Raw genomic sequence first — 14,399 nt, forward strand, 5'->3', positions numbered from 1 at the left:
CGGATGAGGCGGGGTTCGGGCGGTTGGCTCCCGCGGCCGCGCTTCCCGGTGGCGAGGGCGCCATGGCGCTGCCCTGGCCGCAGCGCGTCGAGCTCGTGCTGTTCGCCGCCGCCTTCCTGTGCGGGGCCGTGGCGGCCGCGGCGCTGACGCGGACCCAGGTGCGGCGGCGGGGGCGGGGCGAGCGGGGGGCGGGCCCACCCCGACTCCGAGAGACCGCGGCTCTGCGGGCCGGGCCTCCCCGGGCCCGGCGGGCGCCGGCCTGCGGCGGACGAGCATCGGCGCTCACCGCGTTCCATGGCTCCGTCCGCCCAGGTCATACTTCAGTCATTACCTCGCCAAAGGGACAAGTCTTCTGGAGTGGCTTACAGCACCAGACAAAGCCCAGCCTGGTGGCTCCTGCTGCATAACCTTACCTTGGTTCTGAAACGGAGGTCGGTCCAGGCCCTGCCTGCGTCCTGAAACCAGACACTATCGTGCTGAGCTACGTCAAGAAATAAAGCTTAGTGTAGTGGAGGTGATTAAGCTACCTACCACCTGATTGCAACAGTGTTTCAAATGACAAAATAGCAATTATGTAAACCAAAAGCCAGTAGTTTACGTTGTGTTTACCCGCGCCAGGCATTCTTGTTAGTGAACATGGCCTCATTTGATCTCTATAAAGTAGGCACGATTTTACAGATTAGAAAGCATCGGAGATAGTGTTAGGTTACATAAGTTCTGGTTTTACTCTAGGATTTCCGCAGAGGGGAGACCAGAACTTGTGAGGCACCTCTGAAGCTCAGTGTATTTTATAACCACCGCCTATTTCCTGATCCTTCTGGCCACTGCGGGTTCGATTTCCCCAGCAGGCCCTCTACGGGCCCAGGAACGGGAACTGAGTGCACAAACTACTCTAGTGTGGCCCTGTGCTAGGTTATCCCTAACACCTGCCATGAGCCTGCATCCGGAGGCACAACCCTGAAATCTAGGACTCAGCAGCTTCTCTCCACAGGGCTCCTTCAGTGGCAGCTGTCCCCTGTATGGTGTGGCCGCCCTGAATCGTTCCTCCCTGGCCTTATCCCGACCCTCAGCCCCCTCCCTCTGCTACTTTGTGGCTGGAGCCTCTGGCCTTCTGGCCCTCTACTGTCTGCTGCTTCTGCTCTTCTGGGTCTACAGCAGCTGCATCGAGGACTCCCACAGGTGACTGCGCTGCTCTGAGGGCTAGGGGCTGAGGTGGGAGGAGTCCCACCTCGACTACAGGCTTGTCCTCTCCTCTTAGAGGCCGGATAGGGCTCCGCGTTGCACTGGCCATCTCAACGGTAGCCATCTTCCTGGTCTTAGTGTCTGCCTGTGTCCTCCGATTTGGCACCAGTTCTCTCTGCAACTCCATTGTCTCCCTGAACACTACAACTAGGTAATGGGAAAGGGGGGAAGCCTGGCTGGGGCTGCCTGCCTTCCCTTAGTGGAGATCCTGTGACCCAGTTTTTACCCTCATCAGTTATCTTGAAGGGCACCTAGGCACAGGAGTGTGTGCCTGAGGTATATCCCTGGTCTCACAACTGTCTTTTGAACTCACAGCTGCTCTGAAGCTCAGAAAATTCCATGGACGCCCCGTGGAACAGCTCTGCAGTTCTACTCCAACCTACACAATGCTGAAGTGAGGTCCTGGGATACAGATTCCTAGAAACATCTGTAGTTCTGAGGGTTCCCACCAGGGAGCGGTTGAAAGGAGCTGAAGGGCTTCTCAGCCTGACAGCAAACAGATGGCTGGTGCGTGGGTGGAACTGGATCGAGGTGGCCTCACTCCTGACACTCCTGTTCCTGTCTCCCGCAGAACTCTTCCTGGGCGAATCTGGTACTGTGGTGTGTGGTCCTGGTGCTCCAGGTCGTGCAGTGGAAGTCCGAAGCCACCCCATACCGGCCTCTGGAGAGGGGGGACCCCGAGTGGAGCTCTGAGACAGATGCTCTCGTGGGGCCACACCTTTCCCATTCCTGAAGGGTACCCAGCGTGCCTTCTGCAGCCAAAGACTCCGTGCCCAAGTGCCTGCACTCCTCTTCCCCGCTCGGCCCCCTTTATGCCGCGAGCCTCAGTTTTCCCTCCAGGAAGGAAACATGACGACAGGCCTCCTCCACTTCTCTTCCTACAGCTGTTTTTATACCAAAATATATTACTTTCTTCTTTCATCTTGGCACCGAGTTGTGTTAAAGCACTGTAGGGAGGTGGATGGGCGGAAAGAGTAAAGGCTAAACAGACATGGATCACTTAGAGGGACATTCAGGTAGCTGCCTTTGAGATGACTGCTTTTATTGGCTGTTCCTGAATCTTGGGCCCCCTCATGTGACTCTGGTTGTCACCCCATCCCTAAAGTTCAGTTTTTATTCCCCTCCAGGAGGAGTGAGTGTCCCAGGGTGTTTTTTTACAAGTTACGGTAGGCACCCACAGTGTTGTCAAAGAGTTTCGTGTTGGGGAAATAACCAGTTTTGTCCAAGAGGAAGTAGAAGCGCCTGCCTTTGACCTTCAGAGGCAACATGGCGGGGACTTCACCCCGGTGGGCCATGCAGGAGACTTGGTTCAAAGGAACAGTGAAATGGGCACCCAAGCCAAAAGGGGCATGAGTGGTGAGGGTCACCTGCTTCCCTCCAGCCCGTAGCATCACTGAGCGCACAGAGCGGAGGGAGAAGAGAAGACCGGCACCAAGGACCAAGACACCTGCAGGAAAAGCAGACCGGGGTGAGGGGTTTTCACTGGAGAGCTAAGCAGCAACCCTTCTGGTGCCCCCTGAATGAAAACAAATGATTGTGATGACAGTAACATTTATTGAGCTCCCCTAAGACCCGAGAATCTTGGTACTCATTCCTCCCAACAACCTTAACAGATGTCCATCCCCGTTTTAAATCGAGAGAAAACAGGTCCAGAGCTGAAATAACTTGGTCAAGGTCGCAGTGAGAGGCAGACCTCAGCCTAGGCCTGTCCGAGGACTCAGCGCTAGGGGATTTCCATCTCCAGTGGTTCGCACTCCCGTGGGGGATGGCCTTCCCCTCTAACCCCCATCACCGAGAGCCAGGAACCGCTGATTCTCCTTGCCTAAGCAGGGAGGGTCGTGCCCAGCCACCCGCGTACCTGTGGTGGGAAGCCAGCCCACGCCTTACCTATGGCACCACAGCCGACCGCCAGGCCATAGCGCCAGAGCACCGAGCGCACGTCCAAGCGCCCGCGGCCTGGGAGATCCGCGTCCGGAGCCCGCGCGGGGGCTGGGGGTCGGGTCAAGGCTGCCACGGCCAGGGAGGCCCAGAAGACGCCCTGGCCGGCGCAGAACAGACCGAGGACCGTAAAGAAGCGGCCCCTTTCATGCTTGAAGAGCAACACGTCTCGTGGCGGGGTCGCGTCGTGCAGGGATCGGTGCACCGGTAGGTCCCGCAGAGCGACAAGCAGCCTCGCGGGCCAGCGCCACCCAGCCGCAGCCATGGCCCTCCGTGCGTCGCTTCCGGGGCGGAGCTTCCTGCCGGCGGGCCCCGCCTCTCCGAGTCTCCTCGCCGGCCTGCGCCAGCGGGAGGCGGCAACTTCCACCCCGCCTCCCCCACCACAGGGGCGGGGTAAAAACAATCCAGTGCACAGGACACAAAATACAATATCACTCTTTATCTTAAAAAGTCGAGAGGAGTCTGGGGTTAAGTACACAAAGCACCTCAGTCCTTCGGGTAGTTTAGTGTCAGTTCTACAAAGTAACCTTTGGCTTCCTGGCACCAGTGAGGCTCAATTTTCTGAAAGTCTTCCAGAGTCTTCCAGAAGGCGTTGAAGAGAGGGATCCAGCAGCCCTCTCTCCTGGGTCACAGTCACAGAGTGGCCTCGGGCCGGAGAGGAGGAGACAACAACCATGACAAGAAGACATCAATATCCAAGGACTATTTACAGGGGGCTTCTTCTGGGGCAGAACTTGGGATCACTTCATGAACGCCACTTCTGGGATTTCGCCCTTGGCCTTGGAGAATAGAGAAAGGTCAGTAGAGCCAGGCGGCTCATCCCCCCCACCCATGCCCTCCCCACCCCCAGATTACCTGACCCTCTTGAAGGCCCAGAGAGCCCTGTCTTTTTGCCATCATATTCCCAAACTTTACCTTGAGATGAGTAAAGGCCTGGGCAGATCTGGTGTAGTCCCAGTTGTTGTCCTGAAGGCACCTGGAGTGGGGGAAGAACAGGCACCTCCATTAGAACCAAAACGCAGTCGCCCAGATCACTAAATGCCAGTTCGGAATCCATTCCACAGAAACACCTGCCCAAGTTTGCCAACAATTATATACATTCTTGCAAAATTTATACAAATGAAAAAGTAGCAAAAATCCAAATGTCTATCAATGGACTACTGAATACAAAGTATTTAATAGCTATCAAGAAGATTAAAGTAATTTTTATACTGACAGGAGATGTTCATGGGACAAGGAAAAAAAATTAAGTTGCAGAATAGTATATAAAAAAGGACTTCATTTTGGCTTTAAATTTTGTGCTAATCTATGCACATTTTTTTATAGACCATTTTTTTAAAGCAATTAAAAGTTTTGGCTTTTAAAATTTTAGGAGCACTTATTATTCACTACCTCAGTTTACCCCTGTTCCTACACATGCCCAGGACTCACTTCTGGGACCACTCGAGGTTCATGCCAGACTGGGTAGAGAACGCCTGCAGCATTTCCTGCTGCTCTGGGGAGAGGGTGGGCACCGGGCTGGAGGAAGGCGTGGGCGCAGGCATGGCGAAAGCTCTTTGGATCTCGTCAGGGCTGGCGTTCCGTACAAACAGCTCGTCGTTTACGATGCACAGTCTTGGGGACAAAAAGCACCTTAGCTATACAGATAGCCTCATCCTTCCAAAATCATTCCTATTCTCACTGACACCTGACACTCAGATTCTTTCAATACCTGTAAGAGCCCCTCCCACTCTTAGCTATTAGCTTTTATCGTTTTATTGATATGGCCTTTCCCATATCACACTACCAAACACACTAGAATTGCACATTCTGCCCCCAAACATGGATAGTTCTTATCTTCACAACAGGCGCAGGAAGTGAACAGTTACACCACTTTCCAGATGAGGAAACTGGGCCTTAGCCAGAAGTGCTGGAGCCAGGCTGAGAAACCCAGCCAGCCCCACTCCAGAGCCAAACTCTTCGCTACGTGAGCTTCCTCCCTCCTCTGGTTCCCTGTCACCTTCCTGAAATTCTGAAAATACCTTGAGGACTGACTCCGCCCCCACATGGCCACAGACTGGGGCTGGGACTGGGACCCCAGTAGTAAGCCAAACGCTCACCCTGAATTGCTGGCCGGAACAGCGACGAAGGTCCGCGTGAAGGCTCGCAAAGAATCCCGAGACTTTCCATCCACTGCAACAACAATGGCAATGACCCCTGAGTCGCTCACGCTTTATGTTTACAAACCGCTTCTCCAATCGTGGTCTCATTTGATACAAAGAACCCTAAGTGGGCCAGGCAGGGATGACTATGTGCGTGCAGAGGAGCAGAGGTGGGGAGGAGTGTCAGAGGTCAGAAAAAACAATAACAACACTGTTATCCCACTGATAGAGTATTCGTGTGCCAGGCCTTGTGTCAGTCCATTTACTCTCCAGAGATGGCTGTTACTAACCCCCCTTTACAAATAAAGAATCTGAGGCTCAGAAGTAATGACACATCGGACCAAGGTTGGGATGGATGCTCAGACCTGCCCGTCTCCAAAGTCTGTGTCCTAATCATGGGTTTTCCCACAGCCCAGACAGGAAAAGCAGGCGGAGAGGGGAGGCCAAGTGAAGGTGACTTGAGGAAGAACAGGAGCAGGAAGTCAGGGAAGAAGAGGAGAGAGGCGGCAGCGGGGCAGCCGAGAAAGGCCCTTGCTGGGGGAAGAACCGTCCTCAGACAGGACTGCTAAGGTGCTCACCTTCCTTGAAGACCCCATTCACAGAAAAGCACAGCAACGTGTTCTGAAAGAGAAGCAGCAGCAGCTGCCACACAGGCCCCAGGCCCAGCCGGAGCCCGGCCTCTGAGCCGCCCCTTCCCCATTCCGGCTGTCGGGGAGGAAGTCCGTGCTTACTGTTTGGGCGCTTATGTCTACCACGAAGGAATTGACATCGTGCTGAGTTTTAGGTAACTCGTTGAGGAAGGCGACGACGTTGAGCCGTGTGTGCTTCAGCAGCCGGAACCGCAGGGCTGGGGGCAGGGGAGCGGCCAAGGTTAGGGACTGCCACGCGTTTCTGGGCCCTGTGACAGTTTCCTTCCCATTCCTTTCTCCCATCCTGTTTTGATCACGTCACACACTTACTAGGGTCTTTAAGCTTCTTCACATTCCTGCTATCCTTGAAGTACTCGCCCAAGTTGCTTCTGGGGAGTGAAAGCAAAGGGAGGCAGTGGTCAGAGCACTGTGGAGTGCGGACACTGGCAAGTGCTGGCCTGGGCCTGCCGAGAAACTCCGGTCCTGGGCAGGTTCTGGGATGTGATGCTCACCGGGAAGGGTTCTGCGGGGTGAAAGGGATGCTCAGGGAGCAGCAGGCCCCATCGTGGTAGGCATCCAGGAGCCGCTGCCGGTTTCCAGAGTCATAAATTGCATAGTACCTGCGGGGACAAACAAAAGGGAAGGTCTGCGCTGCACGAAGGGACCTGAGAGTCCTCAAGAGCGAGCGTGCTGGAGCCAGCCCACCTCTGCCGGCCGCCGGGGCCCCGGGTACTTACTGCTGCAGGAAGTGCAGGACCAGATTCTTCAGGGTCTCTGTCCCAAAATAGCTTCCCTGGAATCAAACAGCTGTTAGGACCAGGCACCGATCTTTCTTCCCAGCACGAGTTCTAGCTCTGCCCACCCTCTCACCTTGCACGGCGGTAACATCGTGGGTGCTTCAACGTCGAAGGCAATTGGCGGGGGTAACTCGTGGCCATCCTGCCAAAAGGAAGTGAAAGGTGACAATGTAAACCCGAGAAAGAAGATGGGGTGAGGAATAAGATGGAAAAACTAACAGAGGTCAGAGGTCAAAGTGGAAAAGAGACAGGAAAGGGTCCTGGAATCCCAACAGCAGGTATTTTTCCGGGAAAGATTATAGCTTTTGTTGGATTCGCAAAGGGCTCCATGTCCCCAAGTTAATGGTCATACAAATGTATGTTAGGCAAGACCTTGGTGGTAAGAGATGCTATGATTGTTAGAAGAGAATGAAAAAAGTTTCGGACTTACCAGGCGTAATAATTTGGGAAATCGCTCGCGAACAGCGCTGTCAAGAACGGGACAGAAGTGAGTGATGCTTCAGAGCCACCATGCCTCCTGGACTGCTCTAGGAGCAAATACACCAACACCCGAGGGACAGCCCGTCCCATCTTGGTCATCCTCTCACTCCTCCCAAGCCTCTGAGCTCCAAGAAAAACAGCCCCACTCCCCACCTTACCTGGGGCACCCGGAAATGACTGCCTTGAAGGCTGACTCTTCTCTTTGCCTGATCCCGACTGCTGCAGGAGCAGCACGCCCAGGCTTTAAGTCCGGGACCTCCTCCCCCTCACTGCCCCCCTTACCTTCTACCTACTCACCTGTGTAGCCCCAGGAGGAGGGAATGGGGTGGGAGCCCAGGGGCTCCGCTGCCTCAACAGGTATCCATCAGTTCTGCCAGGTCTGGCCGTGGCCAAGACCAAAACACACCACAGGGATGGCACAGGATGTTGGGGCAGGGAGATGAGCAAGGTAGGGATCAGGAAGAGGGGAGGCAAAGAAGGAAGTGAAGGAAGAAAAAGGAAAAAAAGAAAGAGAAAAGGTAGGATGTGGCAGGGACAAGGGAGAGATGGGAGAGATACAGGGAAGTAGAGAGAAGAAAGAAAGAAAAGGCAAAAGAACTACAAGGCAAGGAAGCATTCCGAAAAAAGAGGGGAAAAAAAGGGAGGAAGGCACCTGACACAGCCCTTTCCTTCAGCCGCCCTTCCCTGTGGTCCAAGGTAGAAATGGCAAACAAGTCGTCACTGCAGCGAGAGGGCAGCTGCGGTCGGCCAGGTCTCTGTCTGCTACCTGGGTCCCGGTCTGAGCTGGGCGTGGGAAGCAAAGCAGCCATGGGGGCAGGAGACCTCCCTCAGAAGGGGTGAGGGTTCAGGCCCCTGCAAAGTTGGGGGGGTGAGGGTCTATGCCCCACCTCTGTTGGCCCCCAAGTTCTTCTCTCCTGATGGCCCCTCTGCGACTGTGCCTGTCTTAGGTTGTTCCTCCCCTGAGGAATCTTACCCGTCTCTGGCTAACCAGCCATCCTCCGGGGCCAAGCAGGGTGATGTGAGGTGTGCAAGTGAGGGAGGGGCAGCGCCCCCGTGAGGGTCAGCTGTGTCTCCTTGGTAGCCTATGCCCCCGTGGCCTCCACGCCCAGCACCTGCCTTGGGATTCCCTCGCCTGCTGGCGGGGCCCCGGCTCTGGTCACATTTCTTGGGGAACCCAGGTTTCTTCTCCAGGGAGGGCCCAGCTCAGTGCTGGGCAAGAGAGACAGACTGCATGGCACCAGCCACGAGGAGGCCTCAACCTCAGCATGGGCAAGAAAGCCCAGGCAACAGCTGTAGCCAAGTGGATCGTGAGAAGAGGGTCCCTCTTGACAAAAGAACAAGAGGGACCGAGACAGGACAAAGGAGGACGGCCCAGCAGCAGGAAGTCCCAGGGTGGAGGGCTTTCTCAGCCCAGGGATACCAGGCTCTTGGCACAAGACAACTCCATATACGGGGCATATACAAGACACCCCGATGATGGTAGAAAAGGGGAGATGCCCTTCCTGGAACAACAGGGTGGGGAGATTCTAGAAAAGGCTGTGTTCAGGAAGAAAGAAGAAAAGCTGTAGAATAAGCGAACAAGTAGTCAGATAAAAAGCAGGGAAAGGAAATGTGGGACAAAGCTGGGTGACATGGGCGGATGACAGGGAGGAACACGTGATCCTCCCAAAGGACAGGTGGTTCCAGCTCAGGGCTGCACATCTCCTGCAGACGGGCTCCGGTCAGGGTGCATTAGCTCAGCCTCCCAGGGGGTGAAGGTCCCCAGGAGGGGAGACAGAGGCTACGACTGACCTGATGTAGGTGGACTGGTCCCGAAAAGTGTCGCATAGGGGGTTTCCTTCGAGCCGCAGCTCTTCTAGCTTCAGGCCTTTCACCTTGTCCAATTCCCGCTCAGACTTCAACTGCAAAGGATGGGAGGAAGGCGAGAAAGAGACCGTGGTAAAGAGAGTCAGCTAGATCCCCACACCACGCCCCCACCTTCATCTCTTAAATTCCTTCCTTTGCCTCTGGCCACCAGCAGGCAAGTCCCCTCCACCCTCTGCCCGTCACAACCAAAACACAACCAAGTCTCAATTCTCACCTCGTTTGCGGAGAGATTTAGGATCTTTAGATTGGGTGCTTTCTGCACAATGCTGGACATGTCATCCAGCTTGTATAGCTTGTTACTGCTCAAGTTCAAGGACAATAGCTGTGGGGAGAGAAGACTTTAGAGGAAGCACCACCAGGAAGGGGATCGGAGACATATCTGCCTCCTAACCCCATCCAATCTATCCCACTCTGCTTCCTCCCATCTAATAACAGAGCAAAAGCCTCACCTCGGGGATGTTCTCCTCAATGATTCGCAGGGTAGCCGCCATACAGCTTCTACGATTCAGGACAACATCAATGTTCTGGGCCACCAGATCTTCAGGAAGGAAAGGGGAGTGAGAATGGTTGCCTAGGCCAGCATCAGCACCAAACCATTCTCAAACCTTACCTGCCTGAAAGATCCCCCTCTGTCTCTGCATATCTGAGAATCATTGCCATCAACCTTACCTGGGTCTGAACGGAGGCCCTTGAGGTCAAGTGCTTGTTGGGAGCCATCGTATCGTTTACTCATGATCAGCTACAGAGGAAGAAAGAGTTTTCAGTGGTCACTGCAGTTGTGAGTGGGGGATGGGGAATGTGAGAACCACTAGGACTGGGGTGGAAACATGTGACTTGAGTCTGCCTCACCTTTAGCTGCTCTACTTGCTCTGGCTTCAGTTCATTCTGTACAGTATGGGGTGGAGGAGAGGAGTTGATGATGATGGATATCTGCAGAAAAGACACAAGGGCATGGTGAACTTTAGGGAACCCTAAGCACCAGGAACAAGACCCAGCGCCCTGAGCATCGATCCCTGCCTCCAGCAAAGTCAGAAGCCAGGCCCTCTGTACACACCCTTCGGTTTTTTGGATCCAAAATCTTATAGTTGACAGCCTTCAATGCAGAGGCAGTACTGGCATCCTCAACAAAAAAATGGGCCCTTGCGTTATCACAGTGAAACTACAAGAGAAAATAAGAGCGTTAGACTCGGAGCCCGGCGCCCCTGGCCTACCTGGCCCCGCCTCTGTTTTGGTGCTCAGCCAGCCACTCGGGCCTTATCTTACCTCAATGGGGGTAAAAGAAACACTGCACTTGCTCTGAATTGCTTTCAGGAGCCACGACTTGTCATAGTTACTGCCATGAGGAATCTGCATGAAAGAAAGAGAACAATATGTAACTAAGGCTAGACGGGAGATTCAATCTAGTGCTTCACATAGTCTGCCAAACTTTAAGATTTTCTAAAGAAAGCTCCTGGTAAAGGCTTTCTACTGGAGCCACACATGGATTACTTAACCTCCTTTTTCTTTATACTTATAATCATCAAAACGATCAAATTGTCTGACTCAGAGTCCCAAGATATTATGTATACCTTGCCTACCCCCGAGAAATCAACCTCCCCGACTGAGCTTGAGCCAAATGGAGACATCAGTTATCACATTTTCCTTTGGATGGCCTTTCCTTCCTCCCATCCTGCCTGTTCTTTCTACTCCTTCGGGTGTTCTAAGACATTGATTCTTCTTCTTCTTCTTCTTCTTTTTTTATACCTACAGCATCTGGTCTTCCTAGGTGGTCTCCCATCCAAGTACTAACCAGGCCTGATCCTGCTTAGCTTCCGAGATCAGGGTGGCATGGTTGTAGACAGCGACACTGATTTTTAGGAGAAAGTATGGATACCTGATTGTGGCGTAAACAGCTGAGAAGACTAACTTGGTGGCATGATGAGGAAGCACCTGAACTCTGAGCCGAGCCCCCACTTCCCCCGCACCATCTCTTTCCAAGACACTCACTGTAATCTTAAACCAGTTCTTCGAGGTCCCATCCTGGCTGGTGCCAGCCCCTCCTGTCTGCAGAGAAGCTCTGTCTCGCCGCACAGTAACATGAATGCGGTCTCGATCGTGCCAATTATCACCCCGACGGTTGGGTCGTGCAGCATAAGGGTTGCTGTGTGGAAGCAGAGAATACAATGTCCATAAGCACAAGGACTGTCTTCTCAAAGACCCTGCTGCACTGTTATTAGGACTACAACTGAGACTGTTCAACCATTAAGCTGGTTCTGGCACTTCTCGCTCTGGTAGGTAGGAAGACAAATGACGTGGACAGTAAAAGGGCTATATAAACGAATGAGTCAATAATTCAAACCAGATCAAATGGCCACTTACTATCGTACTCGGGGAACATCCTGGACATCACTCATTGCCACATCTCTGTCATCTTCTTCAAGGCGGGAAGATCGAATGCCAGCACCTCCTCTTCCAGACCTACGGTTTCCCTCACCGCACTTCCACCGGAAAGGACCCCGGCCCTTCTTTCTTCTTTGAGGGAAACTAACACGATCATCATGCTCTGGAGTTGGAAACAGAACACGAATTTAAAAACGCATCACTGGTCCAGCTGCCCTGCTGTGCCAATCACAGTACCCAGCACCCTGCACTATCAGATGAGATACACACTAACTAAAGAGGCCACCACCACGCAAACTCCTCCACCTGTCCAGAGAAAGAACCCTCTCTGTGGGATGGCAGCAACAGGGAAACATCACTGGGAAACTCCGGGGCTTCTGAGAAATGAAGCAGAAACTGGAACTACAGGGAAGAGAAATGTAATGTGGAAATGTGAGTGATCTAAAAGTAGAACTGGACACAACTCAGACCCCCTGAAAAGTCATCTAAAATCTGCTTTCACTCAGCCTTCCAAATCTACTTAACCCTACTCCATATTTGGATGATGACCTCTCTCCCATCTTCTTAACCAATCCATCACAATGATTATATCGGCTTTCAGTAAACGATGCTTCTTCTGCCTATACAGTACAAATGTCAGTTGCAAAACAACAACAACAACTTAAGGGCTTCTTTAAAAGTCTTGTTCTCAAGTTTTGGGAGTGAGTACTTTGCTTCCTTGGCCAGAAATGTCTCTGAACTCAGAAAACAAATCGCAGATGCAAGCTCCAGTGGTAGCTAGGGTGCTTAACCAAGGGTTCTCAAAAGCTCTCCAAGAATATGACCCTCTGACTCCTGGTGTGTAGGAATGGCTTCTTAAGAAAAGACTTATGACTCCCCAAAAAGGTCTGCTTAATGCCCAGTACTCTGCAAACGATGAACTTCAAGAAATGAATCCAGAAAAAAATAAACAGAAGGCGCAGCTAACAGGCACTGAGAACTTTCTGCTGTGCCAGGCACTTGATATGATCTCATTTTAACACACACACACGAATACAAACTTAGTAGGTACTGTTTCTACCTGAATTAAAGGAGTGGAAAATGAGGCCTGAGAGCTTAACTCACTCAAGCTTGGTGTAGTCAACTCAGGATTGAAACCTTGGCTGTCACGTACTCCAAACGACTACCCTGGACCCAGGGTAATGCTTGGTCGAGAACATCGAGTTGGTGTGTAGGTCTAAAATATTAAGCCAACGCCGCAGGAAGAGGAGGGTAAGACCGACTGGACGCGATAGAAAATAGGACACGGGTAGCCCATGAGCAGGGCACTGATTCACATTAAAAGAGTCTGGCCGCCAAACTGAACTGACAGGGATCCACCGCCCACAAAGTTCAAAGGAATCTCGTCACCCCACCGCCGAGCCACCCGCTCCGAGTCGCACGCAGCTCCTCGCAACGCCAGGATTCCGGAGTCAACAACACGGGCGCCCTCCCTCGAGTCCGGCCCGGCCCCCGGGCTGCCTCGCCCCCGGCCCGCGCCGCTGCCGTTCCCCGCGGACGCCGGCCCCTCGCGGCCTCCTGCCCCTGCTGCGGCCTAGGCCGGCGCTGTCCACCTGGGCCGCGATCGCCCCGCTCCCCGACCTGGGGCCAGCACTGACCGTTGTATGACTTCCCCCCGTCCGCCATGGCACAGCGAAAAGCAGGGCGGGCTCAGGCGCGGGCCACAACACCACCAAACGTCCGAACGCTCAGGCGCTCCAGGCCGAAGTGCTCCTACGCCCGGCGCCACCGCATTTATCTGGCCAAACGCGCGGCGCGCCGTCGACGTCCCCAGGTGGTGGGCGGTGCCGCCTAGTGGTAGCGCTCAGCCCGCTGCGCATGCGCACTGGGCGAGCAGCAGAGATGGGGGCGGGGCCCGGCCGCTTCACGCCCCGCGCAAGATGAGCTCGCCAAACTTTAGATAGGCGATAATTCCCCTCGCCGCCCGCTTTTATCCGTCCGCCGCTACTGCCAGCACCTCGAGGGGTAGCGCTGGAGCTGGGCGCAAGCCGCTGAAGCCCAGGACCTCTAGAGGAATGGGAAAGAGAGGTCACACGAAGGTTTCCCAAGGAATTGGAGACCCGGACCTCAGAGTGGGTGTGATGGTTCAGACCCCTAGCGGGATCCAGCCAGTGTTAGCCCAGCTCTCTGCCAGGTATGGATCTACGCTTTGCTTTCTTCGCCTGTAAAATGGATTACCAGGAAAAAATAAACATAAGCTCCGAGAGAGAAATGGCTTTTTTCTTCGGCACCTGGCTCAGCGCCGTGACTGGCACATAGCAGGAAATCAATATTTGTGAATCAAATGAATTTCTGATCCATGCATCCCCTGAGGAAGATTTGCGGAATCAAATGAGAGGCTTCGCTTGTCAGGCTTTGGCGAGCAATTGGCTTCACAAACCTCCCCACCCACTACTGATGTGCTGTGCTAGGCCCACGTGGTGTACCAACTGGGTAGTAAAGATTCTAGCAAGACCACCCGCTGAACAGAAGCCAAGGGGAGAGGAAATATTAAAACGCCAGGGCGAAGAAAAGACATGAGTTCTCCGAGACAGCCCCCCGACCCCCACCCAAATACTAAGGCCAACCCAGTGTACCAGGGCTGTTGTCTCTACGGCTTGAGCCTCCTTTGGGGTGTGTGAGATTGGAGAGCTCCAGTGTCCTCAGACTGAGGTTTGTGGGTACTGGTCACGAATGACAAAGCATATTGACCTCATTGGAGGGTTGGTATTCCATAGTTCTCCCCTTCATTTTCCTGTGACTGGGTTGAATTTGGTGAGGGGGTTGGAGGGGACCAAGAGCCTCAGCTGAAGCTGAGAACAAATTCTTCACTTTTCACTCCTGGCTGCAGACAGAGCTCCTGCCTCATCCAGCTCAAGGAACAATTAGGGCCAACCAGTGGTAGGATG

At 53.7% G+C, this 14,399-nt stretch overlaps 3 protein-coding genes across 3 annotated transcripts; 1 reads left to right on the forward strand and 2 right to left on the reverse strand.

Annotated features, from left to right (window-relative positions):
• Positions 1-2: 2 nt before the first annotated feature.
• Positions 3-2,168, forward strand: TMEM179B (transmembrane protein 179B). Its single transcript, XM_016127884.2, has 5 exons — positions 3-158; positions 992-1,179; positions 1,259-1,393; positions 1,558-1,636; positions 1,814-2,168. Exons 1-5 carry the CDS (start codon positions 63-65, stop codon positions 1,973-1,975), a joined length of 660 nt encoding a protein of 219 aa, XP_015983370.1. The 5' UTR covers positions 3-62; the 3' UTR covers positions 1,976-2,168.
• Positions 2,169-2,263: 95 nt separating this feature from the next.
• TMEM223 (transmembrane protein 223) lies at positions 2,264-3,582 on the reverse strand. Its single transcript, XM_016127885.2, has 2 exons — positions 3,130-3,582; positions 2,264-2,689 (listed from the first exon to the last, which is right to left on the reverse strand). The coding sequence occupies exons 1-2, from the start codon at positions 3,443-3,445 to the stop codon at positions 2,397-2,399; spliced, it is 609 nt and encodes a 202-aa protein (XP_015983371.1). The 5' UTR covers positions 3,446-3,582; the 3' UTR covers positions 2,264-2,396.
• A 17-nt stretch (positions 3,583-3,599) lies between these two features.
• NXF1 (nuclear RNA export factor 1) lies at positions 3,600-13,274 on the reverse strand. Its single transcript, XM_016127881.2, has 21 exons — positions 13,110-13,274; positions 11,452-11,635; positions 11,080-11,233; positions 10,357-10,440; positions 10,148-10,252; positions 9,943-10,023; positions 9,763-9,832; positions 9,543-9,631; positions 9,308-9,415; positions 9,019-9,128; positions 7,178-7,214; positions 6,821-6,889; positions 6,688-6,743; positions 6,463-6,570; positions 6,281-6,339; positions 6,053-6,168; positions 5,900-5,942; positions 5,280-5,352; positions 4,612-4,794; positions 4,096-4,156; positions 3,600-3,959 (listed from the first exon to the last, which is right to left on the reverse strand). Exons 1-21 carry the CDS (start codon positions 13,135-13,137, stop codon positions 3,921-3,923), a joined length of 1,857 nt encoding a protein of 618 aa, XP_015983367.1. The 5' UTR covers positions 13,138-13,274; the 3' UTR covers positions 3,600-3,920.
• Between the last annotated feature and the right edge of the window lie 1,125 nt (positions 13,275-14,399).

Source organism: Rousettus aegyptiacus, unplaced genomic scaffold (assembly GCF_014176215.1).
Source record: "Rousettus aegyptiacus isolate mRouAeg1 unplaced genomic scaffold, mRouAeg1.p scaffold_m13_p_5, whole genome shotgun sequence".
Classification (NCBI taxonomy): domain Eukaryota; kingdom Metazoa; phylum Chordata; class Mammalia; order Chiroptera; family Pteropodidae; genus Rousettus; species Rousettus aegyptiacus.

Bases quoted from the DNA above. Each gene is read 5' to 3' on its own strand.
- NXF1 (XM_016127881.2), bottom strand. From the start codon at position 13,137: ATGGCGGACGGGGGGAAGTCATACAACG. The intron at 6,340-6,462 runs GTGAGCATCACA...TTCACTCCCCAG, and splicing joins ACCCCGCAGAACCCTTCCCG to AAGCAACTTGGGCGAGTACT. The intron at 5,353-5,899 runs GTGAGCACCTTA...TTGTTGTTGCAG, and splicing joins GAATGGGGTCTTCAAGGAAG to TGGATGGAAAGTCTCGGGAT.
- TMEM223 (XM_016127885.2), bottom strand. From the start codon at position 3,445: ATGGCTGCGGCTGGGTGGCGCTGGCCCGCGAGGCTGCTTGTCGCTCTG. The intron at 2,690-3,129 runs GTAAGGCGTGGG...CTTTTCCTGCAG, and splicing joins GGTCGGCTGTGGTGCCATAG to GTGTCTTGGTCCTTGGTGCC.
- TMEM179B (XM_016127884.2), top strand. From the start codon at position 63: ATGGCGCTGCCCTGGCCGCAGCGCGTCGAGCTCGTGCTGTTCGCCGCC. The intron at 1,180-1,258 runs GTGACTGCGCTG...CTCTCCTCTTAG, and splicing joins TGCATCGAGGACTCCCACAG to AGGCCGGATAGGGCTCCGCG. The intron at 1,637-1,813 runs GTGAGGTCCTGG...TGTCTCCCGCAG, and splicing joins CCAACCTACACAATGCTGAA to AACTCTTCCTGGGCGAATCT.